The 27597-nt window shown below is 43.6% G+C and overlaps 1 protein-coding gene across 1 annotated transcript in view; it reads right to left on the reverse strand.

Annotated features, from left to right (window-relative positions):
• Positions 1 to 1140: 1140 nt before the first annotated feature.
• The window catches only part of GLUD1 (glutamate dehydrogenase 1), a 34079-nt gene continuing 7622 nt past the window's right edge, over positions 1141 to 27597 (reverse strand). The window contains exons 2-13 of the mRNA XM_038534546.1: positions 21678 to 21758; positions 21103 to 21158; positions 20245 to 20308; positions 15685 to 15779; positions 10310 to 10489; positions 9050 to 9187; positions 8705 to 8842; positions 8254 to 8334; positions 7243 to 7366; positions 6356 to 6447; positions 3132 to 3194; positions 1141 to 2552 (exon numbers count right to left, since the gene is read on the reverse strand). Coding sequence (XP_038390474.1) covers positions 2433 to 2552; positions 3132 to 3194; positions 6356 to 6447; positions 7243 to 7366; positions 8254 to 8334; positions 8705 to 8842; positions 9050 to 9187; positions 10310 to 10489; positions 15685 to 15779; positions 20245 to 20308; positions 21103 to 21158; positions 21678 to 21758 — 1232 coding nt within the window. The 3' untranslated portion in view covers positions 1141 to 2432. The remainder of the gene's footprint in view (positions 2553 to 3131; positions 3195 to 6355; positions 6448 to 7242; positions 7367 to 8253; positions 8335 to 8704; positions 8843 to 9049; positions 9188 to 10309; positions 10490 to 15684; positions 15780 to 20244; positions 20309 to 21102; positions 21159 to 21677; positions 21759 to 27597) is intronic.

The raw sequence follows: 27597 nt of genomic DNA on the forward strand, positions 1-27597 counted from the left end.
CCAGGGAGTTAAGAGGCTAAGGTTTTCTTAAAAGAGTAAGTAAGGTTTTCTTAAAAGAGTAAGTCCCCAATCCTAGGGAGTTGCCAGAAGCAGTGCTTCTATTCCTGCCAGACAGGAAGCTTCTGCGTCTCACTTCCCTAACCCTCACCTATCGGGGTAATTAGACTACATTCCAGAGCAGGGATGCTCGAGGCAGCAGTAAAGACTCCAGAGCATTCTGCGCGTGTAACTGGGGCCACGTGCAGCTACCTCGGAAGCAATTCCCTTTAGAGCCTTCTACGCAAGTTCTCAGAAGAATGAGAAATAATAAGCTGGGCAATTTCAGTGAAGCGGAGAGACTAATTGACCAGCATTTTCAGGTCCAAACCTCTAGAAACCAAGCAGACACCGGCAGTCTGCTGGCTTTCTGGAGCCAGCAGGCACCATCCTGGCTTCTGACATTAGCACCAGCAACACATGTCGCTGTGGATCTTCCCTCTAAGAAACCACTATAAATAGTCCTAAGGTCAGCCGAGGGCCACCAGGAAGACCCATCATCCCCCTTTCACGCGACCTGAACCCACTGCCCAGCCCTGGATTGTTCCCCTCCCCCTACTTCAGCCTCTGCCCAGAGTGCAAGTGGACAGACCAGCGGGGACGGCCTCCGTGTCCCTGGTGCCGGGGGTCTTGTTTACCTATTGCCTAACTCAGGCCTCAGTACTGCAGATGTTCTGGGCAGAACTGGGACAAAACAGAGTCCGGCTGAAAGCTGAGCCCCAGACTTGGCAGCCAGGTGACTGGTAGTCAGGTCTGGGATCTAGTTCTGCTGACAGCGGTCAGCAGTCCGTCTAAAGTGGTTACATGCTGTGGCTAAGTCATTAATTAAAAACCCTAATCAATGAAACGCTCCTCTACTTAAAAAGACTAAAAATTACTTGAGCGTGTCAGCTTTCAGTACTAAAACCTCTGCCAAGAGCCATCGATATTGTTCAACAGAATGAAACACAGAAGAATTCAAGAATAAAATCTGGACGGCTCGTAATACTGTGGGAAGAAATGTTACACAGGTAGTCGTTTCAAAAACTTTAGAGACCCGACTTAGTTTCATTATTTCCTAAAAGAGTTACTACCAAATATAAAAACACAGAAACACGGGAAGCATAAGCTTTGGAAAAGGTAGACTTTTAATAACTGCTTTTATCACCAGGTTAAGTCATGCAGTTACAAAGTAGTTAGAAATTTTGAAAGGATATTGTTTAAAAAAAAAAAAAGCTCATTCTTACATAAATAATATCTAGTACTTCATTGGGACACTACTGTTTAAAAGGCCCTCATGAAATAACTCCCAAACAAAACACTCAACCCAAGGATGTTTCCAGCCCAGTGGTAATGAAGCTGCGAGCAGAATTCAGGCCTCTCAGGGGACGCCGAGGCAGGCCGAGTCGGGGCCCCTGGCAGGGCTCGGAGCCGCCAGCTAGACTCCAGAGCGGGAGTCCAAGTGGTTTTTTCTGGGACGCTCTACCTGAATTATTGTTCAATTAGACAACACAGATCTTCAGAAGAGAACAATTAATTACCATGATAAGGAGGTTACTGCACTCTTTGGACTCTACGTCGTAACTGCGGTTAGTAAATTCTGACAGTCTTAACAAAAATAGCCTCCACCATTGGCAGGTGTGAAGATAACTTAACTCTCCATTGGACTTATTTTTTTGCTGGACAACAATACATGACTGATAAGCTATAAATGATACTGTTTTATATTATAAAAATACTAGCTTCTTTTCATTTATTATGTTTATAGGCATTCACTGCTCGAGTCAAGGTTAGGCTTGGTAAGTGATTAAAGGCAATTTTATTACAGCAGCATGTACTTATTTTATTCTAAGAGAATAAAATGCATAAAGAGAAACAGCTTTTATCTTTGTTGCAATCTGTAAAACTGAGTTATTTTGCTGATGTAAAATACCAGTAAGTCACTTGAGGACCATGCCACCCTCTGAAAATGCCCCACACCTGCTGCTCAGAGGCGTCAGAGCTACCGCAGGTCTCAGACTCGTCCAGAGCCGAGGCAGTGAGCCACTGGCTGCTGCTGGGCAACAGGTGCATTCCCGGCCCCAGGATCTGCCCTGGGGGTCCCACCTTCCCAGAGCAGCCGAGGAGCAAGGCAGCACAGCTGGAGGGAAGAGACCTTCCATTTAAAGGCAAAAATACCCAAATGGCTCTGTGGCACAGGTCGTTTCTAGTTCCATATTCGTCGGCCGGTACATGATCCCCTAACCTTAATTTCTTTTTCTCAAAGGGGCGGATTTGGACTGATGTGTTGAGCGTGATGTCCATTTATCTAGTAAGTCGAGAGAGCACGCGCGAGAGATTTCTGTGGCTACATGTAAACTTGTGAAGGGTCTGCAGACGAAGGGGGGAAGAGGGCGGTGAAGAGGTCAGCCAGGTGTCTATGTGAAGGTCACCCCAGCTTCATTGTAGACCTTGAAGACCTTCTCAATGGCATTGACGTAGGCGGCCGTTCTCAGATCCAAGCCCAGGTTGTACTTCATGGCCGTGCGCATGATTTGCTGGAAGGCAGGAGGAGACAGTGACACAGGCGTGAGCCGAGCAGCCCCACCCCGGGGAGGCCGCCCCTGCCTTGAGCTCGGTACGCTGCTAGAGGCAGCAAGCTCCCTGCTGGGCCCTGCGAGCATTCCACAGAGCTAAGGATGCTAGGACAGGGTGCCCATGCCTAGGCAGTCTTGTGAGGGTGCTTGGGCGTGCAGACTGTCTACTCTAAAAGGGTGAATTTAGGGTGTCAACTACTAGCTCATTAAAAAGACCGAACAACAAGCACCACCAATAACGTCTGCCTGCGCGATTTCAACTTAAAGCCACACAGAATCTGAACGAGAAATTAGGAAAACTGGACTCAAATTGTGTTTCAAGTCCTGAATTAAGGACCTAGTCACCCTTTGCCTACGCTCGTTCTCTGGCAAGGGAGCCTCCTGAAGCCTGCAGGGCGACCCAGACGGCCGGTGGCGGGGCATGTGCTAACCGCCGAACCTCACAGTGGCCCAACCTGCAATTACCGGTTCACCCCGGGCCCGGCAGGGAAGTGTATGAAGCCCCTGGAGACCCTGCCCGTCAGGGGCACCGGCACCTACCCGGGCGGAGCGCTCCATGGTGTAAGCTAGGCCAGAGTGCACGATGTCCTTCTCGGAGGCGCCCTAGGGGAGGAGCAGACGGTTAACATGGCCACGCACACACGCTCACCTGGGAGCGCAAGGACTGAGGTCGGCACGCAGCCCTGCCCCGCGGCCCCTGGACGGCGGCTTCAGTGGTGGCGGTGTGGCCACCATTTACTCTTCATTCCACGTGACGCCAATAGTCACCAAGAGGATCCCGGGGGGACGCCGCACGCAGGACGGTGGGGTGTGGGCCCAGGGCAGAGGAGCCTGGCCTACTCTTCCCGGGCTCCGCACTCAGCAGTGCTACCCACGCTGTGCCCGTCACCCCACCCAGCGGGGCTGGCCGCGGTCAAAGGCGGCGGCTGCGAGAGCTGGGCTGTTCCAACCCAGGGTCCTCGACCACAGTAAGTTCGCCTGCCAACTACTCCTCCCATGATTCATTTGCTTCATCAGACTCCTCTAGGCAGTTGTTTCCAGCCCCACGTCAGCTATGAATCCTGCCACGCCGGCTGGAAACTCAAAACAGGGTCACCCACCAAAGGGGGTCCAAGCTGCCCTCCATTGCGAGCATTTGCGTCACGTTGGGAGGCGCGCGCCTGTCACCCCTGTATCAAGAGTGCCCGTGGCAGACTCTGTTCTGTCCTATCAAGTCACAGGAAACAAGGACGTTTCCCGGGTGGGGCATGGATTCCCACTCATGCACTCCTCATGGAACACTTGTGGGGCCCGGCCAGGGGCTCCTCTAGGCCTGGGGGCAGAGGGATTGTCCTGCCCTCAGGGACCAGTGTCCCGGTGGGGGAGACGGCCAACACCCATGCCTGATGGAGGTCATTAGACCCCGAAGTGATCCAGCGGCTGCGGCTTGGAGAAGAGGTGACGGAGTCGCAGAGGGCGAATGGAAGGAATGGCTGCGGAAGGAGAGGCCCGAGGCTGTGGGGTCTTAGGAGGCGAAAGAAAGGGATCCCGGAGGCGCCGTCGGCTGTGAGAACAGGTGCTGCGCCGGGAGAGGACAGGAGGGTGCCGGGGGTCCGGGTGGGGGTGTCAGCAGAGGGGAGCGGAGAGGAGGGACTGCACGCAGGTGCACGACTCTTAAGGGCGTTGCTATGAGGGAAGACAAACAAGAACAAAGTCGGGAAGGGGAACCAGGATTGAGGCTGTTTTTTTTTTTTTTTTCCTGGAGATCTTATTTGTTTGAGAGACAGCAAGGGAGCGTAAGTTGGGGGGAGCCCAGGGGGAGAAAGAGAAGCAGGCTCCCCGCTGAGCAGGGAGCCCAAGCAGGACTCGATCCCAGGACCCTGCCATCATGACCTGAGCTGAAGGCAGACGCCCAGCTGAGCCCCCAGGGCCTGCACTGTTTTTGAGGCCGCACGGAGCACAGGACAGAAACGACTGCTGAGGTGGGACGGAAGGGACGGGGAGCCCTAGCCGCACACTTTGGGGACATGAAAACAGGCCACTGGGCTTAGATGGAGGCATCCAGAGCCGCTCTGGGACACGAGACGGTGCAGGCGCCGGGAGCCGGGGTGGAGGTTTCTCTGCCCAGAGCTCCCGAGGCAGGTACTCAGGGGTGGCAGAGAGAAAGTGAAACAGGGAGAAGCGAGAGCTGGCCCGGCCGCGGACCTGAGATTCGGGTTGGGGCTGGGCAGTCAGCAGGGCCTCCTGCCCGTTGTAGGGGACAGGCGCATGGGGGCACGCTTGGGGTCGTCAGGGTTCAGGTGTTAGCGAGGGGCATGTGGAGGCACAACAGGGCAAGGGAGGGGCTAATGATGGAGCCCATGGTTTACGTGAGACAAGGAGGGGACCGGGGACACACGGGGGTGTCGGGGGGGTCATTGACGCAGGTCCTGGCAGGGCCACGGCAAGCCTGGGGAGCACGGAGCTAGACGGGGAGCTAGGGGAAGGCGCTGGAAAGAGCCTGTGCTGTACACCCACACGCTAGGCCCCCTTCCAGCCGGCAAGTCAGGGGTGAGGACAGCCCCAAAGCCCGACCTCTGAGGCACGTAGAGCATCTGGAAACAGGGAGGTCCACACACAAGGCCAACGCTGGTTACAGAGGGTAGAGCAAGTTGGCCTCTTCCTGGGCTCCCGCCGGGGGCTTGGCCGGGGGCGGGGTGGGGCGGGCCGGCGCAGGGGGCCCCTAGAAGGCCGGCTCACCAGGGCAGCGGCTAGCACCCAAGGATGCCCTGGCCCCAACGCTGTGCTGCCTACGGCATTGCCCATGACTGACGTTTCACACGGAGACAGGTTGATTATACTTGAGCCATTTCCCTGCAGGTGTATGTAGACTCTGAAATCAAACCTGATTTAAAAACCTGACAGTGAACACGTCCCCATGACGGCACCACGTGCGGAGCCATCCGGTCCTTCAGAAGGAGGTCCCAGAGGGGACATTAGGGCAGCATCCACGGGCAGGACTGAGAGCCCGTCACATCCCCAAGAGCTGCGCCGGTCCGTCCCGTCAGCAATAAAGATCCAGTCTCACCACAGACACGGTGAGTAGAACATCCATTTATGGTTTTTGCTACTTTAATACATTAAAGAAACCTTAATCTGTATTTAAGGTCTCTGCCATTTACGAGGAAGACGATCTCTGTGACATAGGGGCACTATTACTGTCCCGTCAGCTAACTCACTCCGATACCTTTTCTACCTGCTTCCTTTCATTCCTGTTCATGTCCACAAAGCAATTTCAATTCTTCATATAGTTCAATTTAATGTTTTCTTTGTTTCTGTAAAGCTTTTCTTTTTTTTTTTTTAAGTTTATTTATTTTTTATTTTTAAGGGATCCCTTTTGCCAACATGGAGCTCCAACTCACGACTCAGGGATCAAGAGTCGCCTGTTCTTCCAACTGAGCCAGCCAGGCTCTCCTAATATTTACTTTTCAATTCTTTCCATTTCTCTGAAGCTTAAGAGTTAGGATACACAGTAATTCTTCACAATTAGGTTAGAATCACCTGTTGAGCCATCTGTATTGCAGAAGTACCAAGAGCAGAAGAGCGATTATTTTAAACTAAAATCCTACTCCGTTTAGAATAATGAGAAAGGCATGTGCAGAGCACACACGGGTCCCATCATCACCGCCAGCTGCTGACCCCCTGTGACCCTCATCCACCTGCCGGGGGCTAAGGACCAGGCGCGTGCGCATGTGCGTGTGTGTGTGGGGCGGGGGGGGGGGGGCAGGCCGCCACAGCGCACTCACCGATATCCTGTCTTGGAATTCTGCTGTGGGCACAACGGGAATAGTTCCACCATGCTTTCCAAATTTCCTTTCCAAGCTCTCTTGAACAGACACTGCAGAAAGCCGAGAGGTGAAGTTAAAATACTGCTAGTAGAAAAAAAAAAAATGAAGTAGAACCAAAAGTAGTCTCCAACTATATCCACGACCCAGAAACCACCACAGAGTTTAGAAGCCTTCAACACTAATGCCGTGAACAGGTTAATCATTTAGAACTCTGCCAAATTCCTATATAAATGTGAATTTAGGTCAGTGCTCTGTTTCCATAACACCCATTACCAGGGTTTTTCCTTGGCTCTGTGAAAAAGAAAATGCTGAGGGAAAAAGAAACGGAAATGGATGGAACACTTCACCCAGATTCTCAGAGTGGGCTCAGTGAAGCTCGGCTGGAGGTCTGGCCTTACTTCAGCGGGACGAGATTGGCCCATTAACTCTGGAGCCTACTCTAGGCAAAGAAAAGCCACATTCTCATCAGGAGACTCCAAAAATTCTTGAACACTAGAAAGGCCTCCACTAAGAGCAACCAGAGATCGGAATGGAAGAGTACCAGTGAGCGCCTGGCTTAAAAGGATACTCTATTTACTAATTTATAGATTATGTTCAGAGAACATTACAGCACAGAACCAACATCTGAATGCAAATACATTTGAAAGAGTTAGTAAGTTAAATATCCATGAAAAAACTCAATATACTTTTGGTCCTCAGGCTCATAAGACAGAATAATATAATTTTCTGTTCTGAGAGTAAATTCTCTGGGATTAAAAAAGGAAACTAGTCCTTTCGAAGTGTAAGCTTCTTCCAGACTTTTAGCTGGCCCCCCAGATTTTTTGGACAAGGTCATCGGAACTCACTGAGCAAGTGGTAGTTAGAATCCCTTTCATATTTGAAGGTCAAACGGCCATAGCTGACGTGATTCAGATTCTTCAGCCACTCAAAGTAAGACACTGTCACTCCTCCAGCATTCAAGTAGAGGTCCTAGGCACAAAAATGTGACAGGGAAGACACCAAAGAAATGAGAAAATCATGGTTTTAATAAATGCTTTCAATGAACATCAGAGCTCCATTTTTATATCAAGGCAAATAGATTATACTTTAAACTCCCCAAATAGATCTTAGATTGCATCAGGGATTTCACACTTAAAAATTTAACAAATGTCTTTTCCAATCCACTTGAGTTTTTTTCCATTTTGAAAAAAAAAAAATAATAACTTTTTTTTAATTAACTAACAAGTATTTGATCAATTTTGGTTAGAGCTTCTCTACCAAAAAAATCTTGAGACAAAATTGCTTGCCCACTAACCACAGAACTGGATTGTCCACAGCGCCCCTTACGAGAAGATCAGCATTCCTTTTTCCTACTATCTAGGGGCAGTCTGTTTCAGTTGAAATGAATCTCTTAAATGTTTTCAACAAAAGTTCTAAATGCATCACAAATCCACACTAACTTCCACTTGCAAATAATCCTTGGTATAGAACCCATGCTTGCCCACCTGATAACCCAGGCACACATTCTTCATAGGAGTAAAGAGGCAAGGGACATTTGAAATGCATAAGGTTAGAAATTACACAGAGGCTTCCGAGTTTAACTGGAACTCATATTTCCAGCACAATATACATTTATAAAATTGGATTATTAAGCAGGCTAAATACATAATCAAAAAAGAGCTTAAAGTTGGAAAATAATGTTCAGGTCAAGGTGAAAATTGTCAGGTTTTTTACACTAACCATGCTTCTACTGTATTTTCTTAAAAGCAAATAAAGGTGAAGTATTTACTACAGTTTGGGAAATTAATGATTATCTCTTTCTCTCTCATTCCTTATAGAAGAGGATTCCAAGTACATATAAAACACAGATGACTTACTGGAATCACCATGATGTTCCTCTCCAGGAAGATCTTATCGGCCTCTGGGGTTGTTGGTCCATTGGCACCCTCAGCAATGATCTGCAAGAGAGTCAGGACATACAGAAATGCCAGCAGTGCCATCGAAACCCTACACCAGGTGCAAGGGGCAATGGGGAGAAGAAGTCCAGTTTAAATTAAGTTAGTAAGAAGTCTTTTGTTCTATAAATAAAGTATATAAAACCCTTCTATTTCCCTAACCACTTTTTGGAAGTTTGGTTTAAGAGGAAACCCGCGGTGATGGATGGCTGCACTGCTTTGTGTATACACAAAAAGCCACTAAATTTTACGCTTGGGTGAACTGTATGGTATTTGAATTATAGCTCAACAAAGCAGTTAAAAAAAGAGAAAAACCAATTGAGAGCTTTTCTATGACCCTCACGGTCATTCCACACTGGTACCAAGCTCTCACCTTGGCTTTGACTCTGGGTGCATTGGACTTGGTCAGCTGCTTCTCGCTGGCAGCGGGGATCAGGATGTCACAATCAGCTTCCAAGATGCTCCCTTCATAGGGCTTTGCCTTGGGGAAGCCCAGGATTGATCCATGTTGCTGAGAATTGATTGAGAAGTCAGAATTAATGGCTGCACTGCAGTTTCAGTGTTTACAATTAGTGCCCATGATAGGAAGACTCATCTATTAAGAGCAAATCTTTGGGTTGCATTTTAAAAAATTAACAAGGGAAATAGATATTAGTAACACTTATTTCAACTTTACAATATTCGGGGTAGTCACAGTTCAGACTTTAGATTAACATACCAATTTGAAGTCTTCCAGTTCCTTTGGGTCAATACCATCTGGATTCCATATGCTCCCATCAGATTCACCAACACCAACACATTTAGCACCAAAACGATGTAAGTATCTCATAGAGTGCAGGCCCACGTTACCAAATCCCTAGAGAGAACAATTACACAGTGTAGAAGGAAGAGTCATATTCTGACCAAGACACATTCTATCAGTTTAGAAGTCATTCTCAAGATCCTTTTGTCACAAGAAACAATGTACTGAATGGCTTCTCTTCAGCAATAAATGTCCCATGTGGAATCCCATCTTCTATTATCTGTGATAGTGAGTCCTAAAGAAGTTTAGGTTGGTTGGCTTATAAAAGAGCCAGTCATGCCACCCATGTCCTCAGTCCCTTGGACCAGATGCCTTATGTCACACCCTGGGAGGAATAGGAGTTCTATTCTATTTTAAAGTACCATTCAGTTCCTCTGTGTCATTTTCTTTTGCATGCATTTTTTAAAAAATATGAGGGAGCTAGAACATCTTTATATGTCTACTCCTGTGAGAATTAGAATTATCTGTTCATTTCACTAACCTGTTTTTCCCTGGAGTTATTTGCTCTTTTTCTTCTCAGTTTTTACATGCTGTTTATGTTATGAGTGTTGAAACTTTGCAGTAGAATAAGTTGGAAACTTTAAGTTTGTCTTTTTACATTGTTTATACTGATTTTTCTTAGGTAAAAGATCTTTTTGAATTTTGATATAGTCAAATTCATGAATCTTTTCTCTTTCTGGTATATGTCTTTAGATATTACTGGAATATTGTCCATTTCAAATGGTTTCATATAGGTTTTCAAATTTAATAGCATGGAATGGTACAAAGTAGTCTTTATACATTTTTCTACATTTCCTTTGGAAAAAACAAAGTACCATTCAACTTAATTTATATTCTACTCTGTAAAATAACCAAATACCAAAGAAATTCTTCCTGAAAGTTGAAATCTGGATCATTGTGCAAACGTTTCCCCTTCTGAAAACAACTTCAATTTAAATACTGACCAAAAGAAGTTGGTGATAGTTTCATACGTATCTGTGAGGTACTGAAAGTGGTTCTAGTCACATGAATCTAGTCATCAAGATTTAGAAATTAAAGCATGTATTACTCCGGAAACATCCATCCTAATAGTTACAGAGATTCAAAAGAATGACATTTAAAAATTGCAAATCTAAAAACACTGAAAAACTTACTCTATGTATATCAGTTATTCTTCAAGAGAGCAAACATTTTTACCTGAACAACAAACGTTTTATCTCCAAACCCTGGTGTCATTCCTAAAATACTCATGTAAGATGCTTCATTGATGAAATTTTCAATCCCATGGAAGACTCCCCGGCCAGTTGCAGAGATCCGCCCGTGGATCCCACCCTGACTGATGGGCTTACCCGTAACACAGGCATGGGCATTAATATCCTGCAAGAAAAAGTCAAAACTTTACATTTTTGTCTATTTTGCTTATGAGGACTATATACACCTTCACCAATAGGGATATGCCTCACTTTTTTAGATTTCTGTTCCTAGAAAAAAATATAATAAAATAGATCATATTTTCATGGGGTGCCTGGGTGGTTCAGTGGGTTAAATTCAAGTCTGCCTTCAGCTCAGGTCATGATCCCAGGGTCCTGGGATCAAGCCCTGTGTGGGCTCCCTGCTCAGTGGGAGTTTGCTTCTCCCTCTCCCCGCTAGTGCGCTCTCTCTCAAAAACAAAACAAAAAACAAAAAAATCATTATCTTCCAACAGGAGAAATAGTTTTTAGGAACTTAACATTATTAAGTACAAATAACAGTGTCACAAAAGTAGAGATAGTTCTGTTTACAACTATTATTCCTTCAAAAGTACTTACGGCCTATTAAGTTGGATATACATCCTACATGTGTCTTAAAACCTACCATAAACTTGAACATGTCATCAAAACAGAGCCTAAGTAGGAAGAGGTATCATGGTAGTTCTGGTTAGATGAGAAGACTCCACATTGTAAAGATACTCTCCCACCAAACTAATCTAGAAATTCAATAAAATGCTACTTTATTTTTTAAAGATTTTATTTATTTATGCATGATAAAGAGAGAGCGAGAGAGAGACAGGCGCAGAGACCCAAGCAGAGGAAAAAGCAGGCTCCATGCCGGGAGCCCGACGTGGGACTTGATCCCGGGACTCCAAGACCGCGCCCTGGGCCAAAGGCAGGTGCTAAACCACTGAACCACCCAGGGATCCCCTAAATGCTACTTTAAAAGATAATATTCAAAGTTCAACTAAAGGAATAGATTAACAAAAGTATTCAAGAAATTTGAAAAAAAAAAAAAAAAAAAAAAAAGACAAAATAATTAAAGGGTTTGTAGGGCAATCTGGAATGCCTACCAAAATAAAAATACCTAGTAATCCAAAGATTCTACTTCTAGGAACTTAAATTTTTTGTGTATTTGGTATGGTATCATTTGAGTTAGGAAAATACAAAGGTACATGTGGGTGAGACAGAGAGGCTCCTGTGCAAGTGTGAGTGGAGGACCCCTGGAAGCAAACGCCAGCTCCGGGGGCAGGGTCGGGGAGTAACAGTCTTTACCATCTGTCCTCCTGTTCTCTGTGAAGTGACCATGTATTCTTGCTCAGAAACTGTCATTAGAAGAAAGAAAGGGCTTGGGAGAACTTCCCTTCCAGGTATATCCATAAATGTAGCCACCAGAACAATGTAGAATAATAGACTGGTCAGTGGGGGCAGGAAAAATAGATGGCCCTATTATACACAGGACATCAACATAAAAAGAAGGAAGCATTTTACATTTGTGGATAAATTATGGACTATTTAATAAACTTGTGGGGCAATCTGCTACCCACTAAGGAAGACGCAATGCCTTACTTCACACTCTCCCTACCCCCGAATAGATGTAGCTGGGTGAGTTAACAAGTAACCTGGTCTTTATCTGTAGTGTTTAACTATTTTTTTTTTAAGGTTTTGTTTTTTGTGTGTGTGTGTGTGTGTGTGTTTAACTGTTTTTACAGAGACAACTTAGAATTGTATTAGCTGTAAATCGCCAACAAAAAAAAGAATAAAAGTTAAAAAAAGAAGGCAGTCCAGTAAAGTGATTTACAGAAATTAGTCAATTTTCCCACAGTTCCCTTCATGAATAATTAACACTTGTGTGAACGCAGAATTGCAAACCTAGAGCCAAATGCTTTTACACAGTGCAAATGTGAATGCCGGAGCCGCTAGCAACCCCATCTGAGGTCAGGCCCGGTGCCAGCTGCCCGGCGCCCAGCACACCGGATTGTCCCAGAAGCCCAGGGACCACACGCCCTCACTCCGTGGCCTGCACTTCTGGGCAGATTACACAAAAGCTGAGGCAGGTTTAGGTTTACATCTGAAATGAGTAAGAAAAACAGTAGCTTCCTGACCTTAGGCCCTAATTTTGGATTTCCTATCACTTTAAGAAGGGAAGCCCTTTGCCAGGTTTAGCTGGCAGTGCCTCACAAAACTTTCTTTTGTGGTCACCCCTGGCAGTAAGCTATGAATAATGAATGTGGTGTCTACTACTTGGCACTAAGCAGTCTAGTGTCTTGTTTAAAAACAGAGACCATAATTCGGAGCTCATTTAATATCAAAAGGGGACATGGAAAAAGCATCATTTTGGGGAATGGCAGTTAAAACCAAAATTCTCTGAAGCATCTCATACTGTTCGTTTTATTTCAGGGGATTTTCGCAATTTACCGATCTAATATTTATGAATACTTGTTGTCTTGTGTGTTTTACTAAGGAGTACTATTATTTTTTTAAAAAAAGATTTAATTTATTTATTTGAAAAAGAGAGAGATAGTGAGAGGTAACATAAGCAGGCAGGGGGAGAAAGAGAAGCAAGCTCCTGGTGAGCGTGGAAGCCAGATGTGGGGCCCGAATGCCAGGACCCAGGGATCATGACCTGAGCTGAAGGCAGGTGCTTAACTGACTGAGCCCCCCAGGTGCTCCAGGAGTGGGTACTATTCTGAGTGCATTATATTTTATTATTCAATTAATCATTAGGAGCTATTGCTATTGTCATCTTATATACGGGAAATGGAAGCATAGGGCGCTCAAGGCCTGCCACAGGCCATGGAGCTGGTGTGTAAGGGAGCCAGTTCTGAATCCAGGTGGCCTGCTCACACTCCCAACCACAGTCTGCACCCTCTCAGGTCCTCAGACTAATGTCTGAGCTCCTCTACTGCAAGCTGCAGCCCCCTTCCTTCTCTGGGGGCAAGAGTTCTAGTTCTCCTCTCCAGGGCTCATCTTGCCACTAGGGCCTCCCCCCAACTTTTTAAAAAAGGTTTTGAGACAGAGAGAGAGAGAAAGAGACAGAGGGAGCAAGTAGAGGGAAGGAGAGCAAAAATCTCAAGCAGACTCTGCACCGAGCTTGGGAATGTGACATGGAACTTGATTTCAAGACCAAGATGATGACCAGAGCCAAAACCAAGAATTAGATGCTTAACGGAATGTGTCACCCAGGCGCCCCTCCCTCAGGGCCCTTGAAAGGAAAATTCACGAGGCCTTTATTTCCTTGGAGGACTCTGCTACCTCCGCTGTCCGTCTCTCTTGCATTATCTCCTGCAAGGATGAACGTGGAGCCCACAGCCAGACAATTGCCAACCACCCCTGTCCTTGGGCAGCAGGCACCTGTCTCGTTTCCGCTCTGCGGCCCAGCGCCATTCCTCTCTGTGAAGGCTACTCCTTGTGCCCCATTTCCCTCCTTCAACTGCTCCTTGCAGCCTGGTTCCACTTTCTGTCCCCCAGATGGATGATCTAGTTGCTGAACTCGTTTCTTCCCAAACACGGCTCCCTCAACGAGGCATGTGGAGCTCCTCGCCCTCCTCCTTCTGCAACTGACCACCTTCCCTCTAAATCCCTCTTCCTTGGGACTCCTGGGTGGCTCAGCGGTTGAGCACCTGCCTTCCACCCAGGGTGAGATCCCGGAGTTCCAGAATCGAGTCTCACATTGGGCTCCCGGAACGGAGCCTGCTTCTCTGTCTCTCATGAATAAATAATCAAATCAAATCAAATCAAATCAATCAATCCATCCATCCCTCTCCCATTTGTCCATTTGTCTCCAGCTCTACCGCAGGCCAGGGTCCCCCGTCTCCTGGGCTCCTGTATGGTCCTGCCCCCAACAGTCTCATTCCCTGCTGTACACAGTGAAGGTCAAAATGCCTCATGCCTGCTTCTAGTTAGCACTCCACCAGCATCCTTCTGTTTTTAAGGCAAAGACTTTGGTCCTATGATCTGGTCCAATTCTCCTCTAAGTGGCCTCTCTTAGACTCCACTCTCTGGATTTCCACTCTGACTACCCCAGTCTTCCCTCAGCCTCAAGTTCACTTCTGCACCCCAGAACTTTACCCAATGGTTCCTTCTGCCTCCAACACTCACAGCCCCGTCCCTTCTGCAAGTGATCCTATTCATCAGAGTGCAGACTAGAGCTTACTCCTTCAAGGAGGCCTCCTCTGATCTCACCTGTGGAGGCTTGGCCGGGCCCTGTTACGCCTTGTGCCAGCATCAGGACTCCCTGTGCTCCCAATTATCCCAACTGTACTGAATATCTTGCTTGTTTGGCAGAGGCTCTATCTATCTATCTATCTATCTATCTATCTATCTATCTATCTATCTATCTATCTATCTTTTATTACTTTATATTTTATTTTATTTTATTTATTCATGAGAGACACAGAGAGAAGCAGAGACACAGGCAGAGGGTGAAGCAAGCTCCATGCAGGGGGCATGATGTGAGCCTCGATCTCGGGACCCTGGGGTCACACCCTGGGCTGAAGGCAGCGCTAAACCGCTGAGCCACCCGGGCTGCCCATAGATACATTTTTAATGAATGTCTTTTCAACTCCCTATCTCTTCCTACTCCTTAAATGTTTTTCAAGGTTCTATCCCTTTCAAGAACAGAAAGTTCGTTTTTCTCGTGTTCTGTATTAGTGGCACTACTTCTACTTGGTCTCTCAGACCCAAGTCCTCCTGGTTGTTTTCCTTGATAACACATCCAACTCCAGTCCTATGGAGTCTCTGTCAGGTGCCAACGCCTCTCCCCAGGCCTCGTGGCCCTGGGCTCCAGTGCAGTCTAACAGCACCAGCCCAGGCTCCTTGAGGAAAGGGGCAGTGCCAGAGCCTCCCCTCTCACTAGCAAAACTAGGGCTTGAGATTTTTGTCCTGGTTCATGTACTTCTTCGCTCTCCTAGTACACTTCTAAATAGGCCTCATCTCCATGTATTATCCTATCTCCATATCTTATCTGCTTATGTGTCTTAGTTCCTCTTTAAATGAAAGCTCTTTGCGGGAAGTCAGAATTGAAGGCTTCTTCATTTCCCTTCTAGTGTTTTACACCATGTCCTGCCCTGACTGGTAGGTGATCATTTCTGAGGTCCCATCCCAGCTTTCAGGATGGGGTGGCATGTAAGTGAAAGCTCAGTCCATGTTCATGCTACGTTTATGGTTTACGACTAGAGAGATGGAAGTAAAATAATGTGCAAATCAAGATACGATTAAAGGGGAGAAGAACCCAGCAAATTCTCTCCATCCACATAACATCAGTTTGTTATTTCTTGTAGACAGCAAATGAGGATCTCAGGGCTTTGGGTGGGTACTCACATAGTGCCCTATGGTGCTGGCGTAGGTGTCAGCAATCCAGGACATCTCCCGCTCACCTGTGCTCATGTCTGGGGCAGGCACATCAATGCCAGGACCTGGGGACACAAGGAAAGGGCATTGTACTAGCTTTTAAGATGAACTCATCTCAAACACTTAAATCCTTGTAATTTTTTACAACAAAGCTACTGTGGTTAGAAAACATTAGATCTGGGTAACTACTTGAAGTCATAGAAATACTCGTTAAGTGCGTCACGACAAAATTTACACACACACAAATGTTATATGGGTAATTTCTCCCTCTGGTGTTGCCTTGAGATATTGTTCGGAAGTCAGTTCTGCTAACAGACAGAAGCCACTCAACTGGACTTCTGAATACATGAGCATAGGCACCTCGGTGTGTCCCTCTTGACCTCAGCTCCTTGAACTACATACAACCAGAGAGAACAGTACCATCCTGCCTACAGAAGGATGAGTGCTGTGCTTGGGGAGTGTTTGTGTCTGAGGCAGCACAGAACCATACCGCTTATGGGGGTGTAAGCCCTCCCCATCAAGTAGAAAAGGAAAAAAAAATACACATTGCTGAAGCATTTGTGTTAAGGCCCATAATTTCACCCGGGCTTTGACCTGTTATTCAAAGCTTCCTCAATGTACATAAAGTTTTAGGCCTCAGCTTTCAATTGCTCAGATCACAGCAGATTAGAAAGTTAGTTTGAGGATAAGAAGTTACTCCACGGCAGCAACAAATGCCAGTGTCAGCGCTAATATTGACGGCCACACCGAGATCTCTGGTAAAGATGCGTTATTACTATTTTTTAATATTTTATTTATTTATTCATGAGAGACAGAGAGAGAGAGAGAGAGAGAGAGGCAGAGACACAGGCAGAGGGAGAAGCAGGCTCCATGCAGGGAAGCCTGATGTGGGACTCGATCCCAGGATCACGACCTGACCCAAAGGCTCAACCACTGAGCCACCCAGGTGCCCCTAAAGATGTGTTAAATGATGTCCACTCAAATCCGTCAAGGGAGGGATACAAATACATATAAAATACAAAAACATATAAATACAAAAACATCCCATTTAGTGGGTCAATTAAATAAAAATGCTGTATCTACATAAAGAGATACTATGCAGCCAGTAAAAAGCTTGTAGTCCTCACCAAAACACATTACGTGGGGGAAAAAAAGCAGGATTTGTATAGCATGTATAGAGGTTCCATTTACATAAAATTCTCTCTCTCTCTGGACAGGCCTGTGTATAGTCTCCATGCATTTATTTCCACCTGTATATGTAGTATGTGTGCACAAGTTTGGAAAGATATGGATACCTCACACTTGCTCACGATGTTTCCACTTCGGCCTTGTTTATAACTTTCTGTATTGTTTCAGTTAACTAATACAAACCCATTAACGTTTCAGAAAAATAGAACTTTAAAAATTATTCAGCTATGAAGTCTCCCACAGAAAAGTTCTTTCTAAGTACTCAAGTTCTGTATTTTTTTACTTAACCAACTGAATAACATATGCTTTAATACTGTCCTGTACTTTTGGGGCCCACGTCCAAGGAGGTGTTTCTCTGCACAGGCTGTGATGCAATGGCTACATAACTGGTCTAAGACAACTTGGAAATGGTCAAGCTTTTCACGCTCCCACCCGGCCCACAGCTAATCTGTCATTCTCTTGCATCTGAGCACCCTTTCTCTTAGGCAGTTTCTAACTCTCATGAAGTCTGACTTCCCGCAAATCACTCTACCCCTAACTCTCCTCCTTGGACGGACTCACGCCCTGTTCTAGTCTTATCCTCTGTAAAAGGGGCTCTACTCTTCTCATTTGCTCACAATGTCCATTCCTTGAGAGCAAGACTTCAAGGACGTTCGTAAAGATTTGTTTGATCGGATTTGCTTTTCTCCAAAGGTGTAAATGATAAACTGCTCCTGAATGCAAGGGGGATCTACAAACGTTTTTTAGTAGTATCAAGTGTCAAGTATGCTTGTTGCGTCAAATCACGATTTCAAGTGGAGAAGGGCTATTGGCAAGGGGCAAGTTTGAAGTATGCAGTTTGTAAACTGGAAATGTACCATGATAAATTCTGAGGCTTCTCAAAAACCTCAATTCATCTAGATGGCCTAAGATGAGACAGCGCTCCCGATCCAAAGCCGAAATCACAAAATATTATTAGGCTTATGAGTTTTCTACTCCACATAAAATCAATGGACAGCAATGCTCGGATTACAAGCAAAACCTGAATTACAGAAAAATACTCAAATATTTTAACAGAGAACAGGTCTGAACATCCACATTTTGTAAAACAGGTACATAACCCTGGGAAAGCTAAAATGCCATCAGTCAATCCCACAATAGTATAAAAAAGATGAAAAATTGACTAAAGAGCACAGCTGCTTTAACAGAACATGAGCACAGGGTGGAGCTGAAAGGCCAATTTTGGTGCAGGGAAATCTGAGAAAATTATAAAGAAATGGAGACACTGGATTACCAAGGGAACTTTACAGTTTACAAAGGTGGTATCTAAACTCACACAACAGAATAAACACCAAGCTTTCACAAGTTTAAAAAAAAGAAAAAAAGACACTAGAGGAAAGAACACTTCCTAACTCTTTCTCTGAGGCCAGTATGATGCTGTTATCAGGGCCTCACAGGAAGATTCTCTGAGGCCAGTATGATGCTGTTATCAGGGCCTCACAGGAAGAGAATACTATAGACCGATATCCCTTAGAATGGCATAAAAAAAAAGTTCTTATGAATAAATGTAACAGAGGTAGTGTAAGATCTGTGCTGAAAAGCAGGGACCATCAGGGAAGGAAGGTAAAGGAGAATGACAACTGGGAGGACATTCAGTATTCAGGGACTGGAGCACTAGCCAGGTAGGACGGCTTCCCTCCACACTGGGCTGCAGAGCCACTGCAATCCTTAGTAAAAGCCCAGCTGACTTCTTTGCAGAAAATGAAAAGCTTTTCCTAAAGGCATAGGATGTGCCTGGGCCAGGACTCAGGCCCATGTCCAACTCACAGTCTGAAACTCTGGAAAGACAAGTCAGTAAGTAAGGGAGAAATAAATGAACTCAGTTGCAGAGGTTTACTCAGGACCAGTTCTGGGCCCTGGAGGGAGAAAAAGGATCCCCCCCCCTCTCCCCCCAGATGCTACAAATCTTTCTGAGCCCAGGTGTCAGGTTAGCTGCATTGTGAGTCAATGAGGCTTTTGTGCTTCAACAAAGAAGTCAAATTGCAGTATTTAGGCTTTCACTGTTTCCAGGAATCACTTTTAACCTTTGGAATCCCAAGGTACTTGTGAATATAGAGAAAATGAAGCTCGTTATACTCTAGGTATGGGCAATAAAGTCTGAAGTGACTCAAGACTATTAAACACTTTGCGACTGAAGCTAAGAGAAAAATCATGAGGCTCTCTAGGCTGAACATGACTGCAGTTCACCAAATCTCAGCAGTAGTAGGCAGTTCTGTAAAGGAGGCAGTCCCCTCCAAGTACCCGGCACCCCCCTGTTCTGACAGGAACAGATTCACAGCAGTGCTGAGGAGACATGCCAAGAATCCAAATGCCTGTGAAATGATGAACAACAGACCCAATCTGGTCAAGTTCTAGTGCTACTTATATTGATTTCTGTATTAGTTTATTTCATGCTCTTTTTTTCCTACGAAGAGGGCAAATTTCAAAGGAAGCATACCTTAAGTTCATAGGAATTAACAGTGGGGAGAATGTTGGGGAAGAAAAACACAGGGGCAGGAAAACAGAGAAAGTAGATTTTCTTTCTTATTTTAGTCAGTTTTTTTTTATGTTACAAGGGCAAACATTCTGTTAAATACTTTTATGTTATAAAAACAAATTAGAATCCTAGAACAAAAAAGAAATATACAGACTTCATTTGCTTGAAAAACTGACTAAATGATGAGTATTTATATATCATAGCAAATATTCACATCTCACACAAAACATACAACACAGGTGACACTTACTGCAAAAACATCAAGCCTTTGAAGATCAGCACCCTTAGAAATCTAGTGTTTGGCAAAAGGGCCTCGTGACAAATATCAGGAACCCTGGGGACTCTCAAGACCCGCCAGGGAGGGCAGATGGAGTCATCAGGGTGAGCCCCTCACCTCCCAGCCTGTGCCCACTGCTCTGAAGGGGCAGCTTGCTCTAGGCTCTTGTTCCAAAAGGCAGCAGATTTCTCACTGCTTGCAGAACAGACTATTGTAAAAGTGACTATTACATATTAAAAAAAATATTTATAAAACAGGTATTATTTATTTCCTAAAATCTTTCTGGATATCACAATAGAGATTGTCCAAGCAGAAGAGGTGGAAGCGATCCCCCTGTGTCCACACTGCATACCGAGAACCTGAGCTTTTCTACGTGAGACCTACCAAAACAGGCCCAAGTATGTCCACCGTATTTATCACAGAACCCAGTTTTTCAAAGTAAAGGGGCAATTCTACCCATGTGCATATAGATAAAAACAGGAGTTTAACTTAAGAAAATTGCCTTTTAGATGTTCCTACTCCATGCTCAAGCCTACAAGGTAATACATACCAATAAAGCCCTTCTTTGCCAGCTCCATGGTAAACCTCCGTGTAATCTTTTCCAATTCATTATCCTATAAAGGAAACAAATGAAAACAAAACAAGGAAACAAATGTTTTTGATAGAAAACCACTGGTGGAGATAAGTGATAATTGCCTCATATTTTCTATTTATAGGACATTTTCATATATCTTCTTGTGTAATCCTTACAACTTATAAAGCAGGCATTTCCATTTTGAAGATAAGAAAATGATAGATCAGAAATTAGGTTATACAAACAACAAACAGTAGAACTAGGGCTCAAATCCACTTCCTGTTCTCTTTGTATTAATATAGGACCCTAAGAATAATCCCTATGGCACATTTTCATTTAAATGGTTAAAAAAAAAGAATGAAATCATATATATAAAATGTTTGTAACAGATGTTAATTCAGAGCTATAAAGCATAGTAACAGCTAGCTTAAATTAACTTGGAATTGATAGGATAAACAAGATTTTTACTAAATTAGGCTGTCACTAGGTTCTGAGATCCCAAGATAAGAGTCGCAGATCATAGGAACATGTTAAATGCATATAGAGCATATTATATTTATATTATAGACTATGTAACATGGATGGATATAAATGCCCTAAGAATATGAAGATGTTAATTACCTTTTAACCAAGTGTAAAAATGAAAAAGGACATTGATGTTAAGCAGGTGACCTTTATATGGCACCACACTCAGTGAGTTAATTATTTACTTGTTTTTCCATTCCTTTAAAATAGGGGCCATTAATCTCACTGGTATGGGGGACACATAGAAGCCCTGTAATTTCAAGTCCTTTATGAATGCACCATGTGCACAAATGTCATTTTGATACTCACAGTGTAGTTTTTGGGATTGATCTTAACACCAGCCTTGGCACCCCCAAATGGCACATCTGTAAGAGAAGGCTGCAAGTTGTTATTCCATACAAAGGATAAACAAATTCCGGAGGCAGAAAGCACTATGTGATATTACAATAATTCAAACGTGACTCTTTAATAAGATTTAGTTTCAGAAAATTCAAGAAATAAACATTGATCAACACTGATCTTTTCTAAAATGTCCTTGAACTAAAATTCTAGTGGAACAGAAATTGTAAGGCTGGGCAAATTATGTATATTTAATCAGTGTGCTTTACTACTTCTAAAAGAAAAAAAATACTTATTTTCCTTCTACTATGATTTGGTCTTACTTACAGAGTATGGAAAAGCAGTTAAAAAAAATCTACACTTAAAATCCAATTAGTTCCCATAAAAATTTTTCCATTAAAAAACAGATTAAATCTTAATTAAGACTAATTGAAAAATTATGTAAGCATTAAATTGTGCAATTTAAATAACATCCTAAAGGTAACCTGGTATGTTAACATATTTCCCCAAAGCATTTTCAGGCAGCAACAAAGGAGATCACTTACCAACCACTGCACACTTGTAGGTCATCAGAGAAGCCAGAGCTTTCACTTCGTCCACACTCACATCAGTGCTGTAACGGATACCTGCGGGGCGAGGGAGGGGGGTGAGAAAAGGGGATGTATTTAGAACATCCTTTGGGCTGGTTAAAAGAAAAAGTGCTAGAAATGGAAATGCCCACACTTTCTGCATTTTACACTCTGTTTTTTTCCAAGAACACTTCAAGTGGCTTGTGATACAAAGTCAAGGAAAATCTGCTAATTGGACACCTAGCACCTTGTACGGGCTACAGGAGGAGTACTGATTTAGATTTTTAAGTATTCTGGTGGTTAAGAGAAAAAGACAGGGATGGGAGTGCAGTTTTTGCATTCTGGTGGGAGCACTTAAGAGCACCAAGCAAGGTTCCTGGAGATGAGGAGATGAGCCACAGTCCTGTCCTTCAGGAACGTACAGCCCAGTGGCAGACAGCAGGAACTATGGCTTCACAAGATAAAAAAAAAATCCTTCAAATGGAATTTTTTATGCTTTGAGGGAGGCATCTAACTCAGTGAAGGCTTTTTTCTTTTACTTTTTGGCTTGGATGATTTGGTAGCAGGGAGTTCAAAAAATTTAGATTAGAAATGACAGTTTTCTTAAAAGGTCTAGCAGTTATATTTATCTGTTGCCATAGAGCTTGCTTCCCTGTTTTGTTCAGGCCTCTATTAGAACTTTCTTCACTACAAGAGGCCCTACCTGACCACATTCTTTAAAAAAGCACCTTCCTCATCCCCACTCTCTAGCCCCATTTACCTTAATGTTTTACTGCTGACTTTATACTGTTTACTGTCTTGACTTCCCCACCTGGGAAGCTAGCTCAAGAGGACAGACTTTATTTTGTGCACTGCTTTAACTTAAATCTTGGTACCTAACATAGAAAATGGCATGCATGTATTAGGTGCCCAAATGTGTGGCGAATAAATATATCATTATTTCTTGACTAAGGCGTTAAGACAGAAAAGCCATGGTCACTAAAAATTCTGATAAGCCTCTAAGTTGTACACAATTCACCGGAAGTGTCTGCATATATTATGGAAGAGCTGGAAAGTAGTTAAGAGGCAGAAAATTCAGGTCCTAAAAGTACTCCAGAAAAAAAAAATCTGTAAGCAATAAAGAACATTTATTATTTTTAAAAAAGGCTTTTATTTATTTATTCACGACAGACAGAGAGAGAGAGGCAGTGACACAGGCAGAGGGAAAAGCAGGTTCCCTGAGGGGAGCCCGATGCGGAACTTGATCCCGGGACCTGGGGTCACGACCTGGGCTGAAGGCAGACGCTCCACCACTGAGCCACCCAGGCATCTCTATATTTTTTTTAAATAAAAAAATTTGTTTAAACACTACAGTGTGTTTTTAAAATCAGTAAAAATGTTAACCATGTAACATGGCATAGGACTCAGTGGAAACCAGGCTACTAGGCTGGGACCTGGGCTGGGTGCAGGGAAGGGCACTGCTCACCTGGGGGCACAGACCTGTGCCCAGGGTCTGAATCAAGCCTGCACAGGACAGTGCTCGTGAGGCAGCCAGCACGGCGCCTGCGTGGGGTCAGTGCTTCCACCTCTGCCATTATCACGGCTACTGCAAGTGTTACCAAGTACAGGCAGATAAAGAAATTCAGGTTTTAAAAAGTTTAAACTGATAGGCGTTTAAACAAACAGCTTAATAAATCTTGATTTCATTACCTCTTAAGATGAATGAGGGCAGTAAAATAGTCTGCTATTAAGGATTAGTATTTCTCCTACAACACACACAAAGCAGTTTTTTTCATTGCTCTTTTAGTGCCTGTGGAAGTAGTTGCTAAGTTATTTTAATTTCCCTTGTTTTCTTTCAAAAAAAAAAAAAAATCACACCAGTTTCAGGTGTAGCATACACAGTGACTGGACAATCCTATATACTATACTATGCTCACAAGTGTAGCTACCACTTTCCTTGCTTTCTTAAGGGCAGGGAGAAGTTATTTTCCCTTATCCAATGCTTAAATCTAATGCATTCAGTGGGAAACTAAACACAGCTTGAAGAGTAACATTCACGAATCCGAGAGTAATCCTATTATTCTAGACTTTAATGCTAATTAGAAACTGGACTCTTCGTTGTACAAACTGGTGTAAACAAAATGTCTATTTTATTGCAGAAGCCTTGGAATGATGAGTCAGAAACTGTACATGTTTAACAAAAAACATGTTTCTGCTGGACGGAACCCAGGAATTCTTGTTTGTAAAGTGCAATTTTCTTTCCGAGCCACACCCAGCCAGAGCTCCAGTGCAAGCCACTGAAGAGAAGTAGTTACGTCAACTACCTTGCACACCAGCCCGGAGGAGTCCACGAAGCAAGGGAGGAGCACTAAGGGAAGGAGGACGAGAGTTAGGGAGCTAAGCCCCGGAGCAGACGAAGTGGGGGCAGAGGGGGCGGTGGAAGGAGTGCACATGGCACTGCCAGGCTGAAGAAAAAACAGGCTTTCGTTTCAGCTTTCTAATTAATCAGCGATACACATAAATGTTTTTACTTCCTAAGCTGGCAGACACACTAGCACAGGATTACTGAAACTGTTAGTCTGGAACAAACTCTCCAAGTAGAGCCATAAATAAAATACTCTGTACTGTACCAGTACTGGGGACCAAACAAGCCCCAGGACAGGAGTTCACCCATCCCTAAGGGAAAGCACTGGAAACCGAAGATAATTAATAAAAATATACTGTCGCCTAAAAATTCTTACCCACGTTCTATTGGATGCTAAGAGTGTGATGGCAAAAAAGAAGTCGCTCCCCACTCTATTTGTAAATCCAGTGGATTGAGATCCTGGCACAACTGGGCTATGCAAGGGATAAAATGATGGGATACGGACTACTTTAAGTTGGTACAGACCCTACATCTTAAACTTCAAGGTTCTAAAAGGGGGAAAACATAGCATTTTTGAATGCCTATCTTTCAAGAATACAGAATTTTTTTTAAAAAAGATTTTACTTATTCATGAGAAACAGAGAGAGAGAGGCAGAGACACAGGCAGAGGGAGAAGCAGGCCCCATGCAGGGAGCCCGACGTGGGATTCGATCCTGGATCTCCAGGATCTCACCCTGGGCCGAAGGCAGGCGCCAAACCGCTGAGCCACCAGGGATCCCCAAGAATACAGAATTTGAAGACAAGACATTCAGTAAAGCCAAGTAACAGGTAACACATATACATACAAGAACATCAGGAAACCTTAAAATGTTTTAAACCAAAATGAAATAAGAAAGATCTTATTTGCAAGTCTGAATATTTTTACTTTTTCTAAAACCACACCTTTCCTTCTTTTCTTTGGGATGGGAAGTATGGTAGAGAAGGCTAAAGGTGAGCCAGACTGACAGCGATTGGATGGGCACAAGGGCGGAAACTGGAAGGACTGCGGGCAGCTGGGTGGCTCACTCTCAAATAAATAAATAAAATCTTAAAACACACATACACACACACAAAAAACCCTTATAGATGGACCAAAAATTTTATTTCAAAAATGAGAAGAAAAGTAAATTATGATTTTTTTGTTGGTATCCTAAAGTCCCACAGCACTACCTGTTAGCTTATGTTGCTGCTACTAGCACCACTAGCATTTGGGAAGTGATTACTTGTATCACGATGGAGGTGAACACTTTCAGTGGAAAGCAGGAGTCCAGGGCTGCCTAAACTAGAAACGTTTATTATTTACCAAACCTGGTATAGTTGGTGACACAGCTTTGAAATCAGACCTTTTACTCTGAAGAGTAATTAATTAACTGTACCATGCAGCTATTTTGAGCTAACTGGTATCTAGATGTTTCAAAAGAACATGAATAACATGCAGGTATCTGCACGCCACACAACAGGGAGCATTTCTCTGCCTGTTGACTTAATGACATTAAGTCTTAAAGATATTCCTTATCCTCAAGAGCTTCATGATTGGTGTACAGTTAAGTTTTTCTAGAATAAAAATCAAGAGAAAATTAGCTGAAGTTGCTATAGTGATGAAGAAACCACACCAGTTCCTTACTTTGAAAAAGATTCAGTGAAAACCACAACTGAGTAGCTTGAATTTTTTTCCTTTTGCCAGCTGACTCAAAACCAAAAACATACAAAAAGGCTCCTAGCAACTGAGTCACCATTGTTTTTTTACGATGAATCATTAACTAAACACATTCATGAAAATCCAAATGGTTTTAAAAATTACTTGAACCAAATCTTTTAATAGGGCTTGATTTATTAAAAATTCAATTTCCAACTATATTCTTTCACTTTTCAGAAAACTAGTTCTATCACAGGCACTGAACTCACAGGAAAACAAAAAGGCCTTAGAACTCTTAAAATGCATGCACTAACCGTCTTGCCATTTACTCATGAGAACAGCTTTTCTCACTTAATACTAATATAATTTCCTAATGTGCAACAGAATGGCATAACCTAATTACAAATGAGGAGAAGAGAGCAATAAGCAGTGAGGAACCAGCACACATCAGTAAGTAACGACCACGGAAGGTATGAGAAGTCTCAGATCAAAACTGGTTCCACACTGCAAGGAGCAAAGGAAAAGCATACCTTTAACTGCTTTTGTTTATAGTGTCCATGTCTGTGTAAGAAGGCAAGGAAGCGAACACTTAAGGGTTCTAACCCATAATCAAAATCTTTGAGTGTTTGGAAGAGACAAACTTAGTAAGTTCTGGGAAGCATATGTTTAGCTGATGTTGGAGAAATGAAAGGGAAAATATTTCACTTCTTTTTCATTGACATTTAAAAGTTATAGAACACCTACATATATGTGCTCATCAAAGCTGAAACACAGGAAAAACTGAAATCTCTCCTAACTAGCACTATGTAATCCCCATCTTCTCCCTACGGGTGACTATTCATAGCAAGTGTGTGTGTGTGTGTGTGTGTGTGTGTGTGTGTATGTCCTCCCAAATAATTTGCCTGCATTTAAATACATACTATCTATTAAACATAGAGCTTTGTCTGGTGCTTATGTATTGAACTTACTGCCCAATGGATGGAGGAAAGATTATACGTTAAGAGGGGAGGGTTTTGTTCATTGGTTTCATAGACTGCTTATTCTTAAAACAGCAGTAAACTGAGTCCCACCTTCTCACCAAACAGGTCTTGGAAATGACGCTAGTAAAAGTGAATATAAAATTGGAGATTTATTAAAACATAACAGTAACTTGTTATAAAACGGTTCAAAGGGTAAAGGATCGAAATTACAGATACCCTGTTTCATATAAATTATTAATAAGCCAAGGTGGTATTTGAGATGGTCTTAAGAGCAGGAAGAGAATTCGAGGGACACAGGAGACAAGGAACGGATGGGCACCACAGGTAGGGCGACTGTACTTTCCAAGAGTAAGATCAAGACATTGGCAAATTGAACACCAATAAAAAATAAATTTATAAAAAAAAGAAAATAAATAAATTTATATTAAAAAAATAAGATCAAGAAAATAACATATGCTCGTATTTCCAATTTCCAATTTTCCTAAGGAACATTTTACACCAGATCTCCTTATTTTAAAAATTCAGTCCTTTCCTACTAACACTTTTTAGTCCCTGATACTACTGTTTTTTTCTAACAGTTCCTCAGACTAGAAGTTTGACTTATCTTTGACCTTTCTCTTCATTGAGAGATCCTACCTGTTGGGAAATACTATCCTTCCTTCAAAATGTTTTATCCGCTTGTGGCTTTTCATTTCTTTGCTGTAACTTATCACTTCATTCTCAGCTCCTCTGCTGCCCAGCCTTCTGGGCCCTTCCAGATTTATCATTATCCACCCAACAAGCATGAAGAGAAAGCTGTTTCTGCTCGCACACTTCTGACGCCAAATGTGTGGGTTTTCCACACCAACAACCAGTTCTCCAATTCTCTGTGGACACCAGCTAGTTGTCGTACGTAGT

The sequence above is a fragment of the Canis lupus genome, chromosome 4, assembly GCF_011100685.1.
Source record: "Canis lupus familiaris isolate Mischka breed German Shepherd chromosome 4, alternate assembly UU_Cfam_GSD_1.0, whole genome shotgun sequence".
NCBI classification, from domain to species: Eukaryota; Metazoa; Chordata; class Mammalia; order Carnivora; family Canidae; genus Canis; species Canis lupus.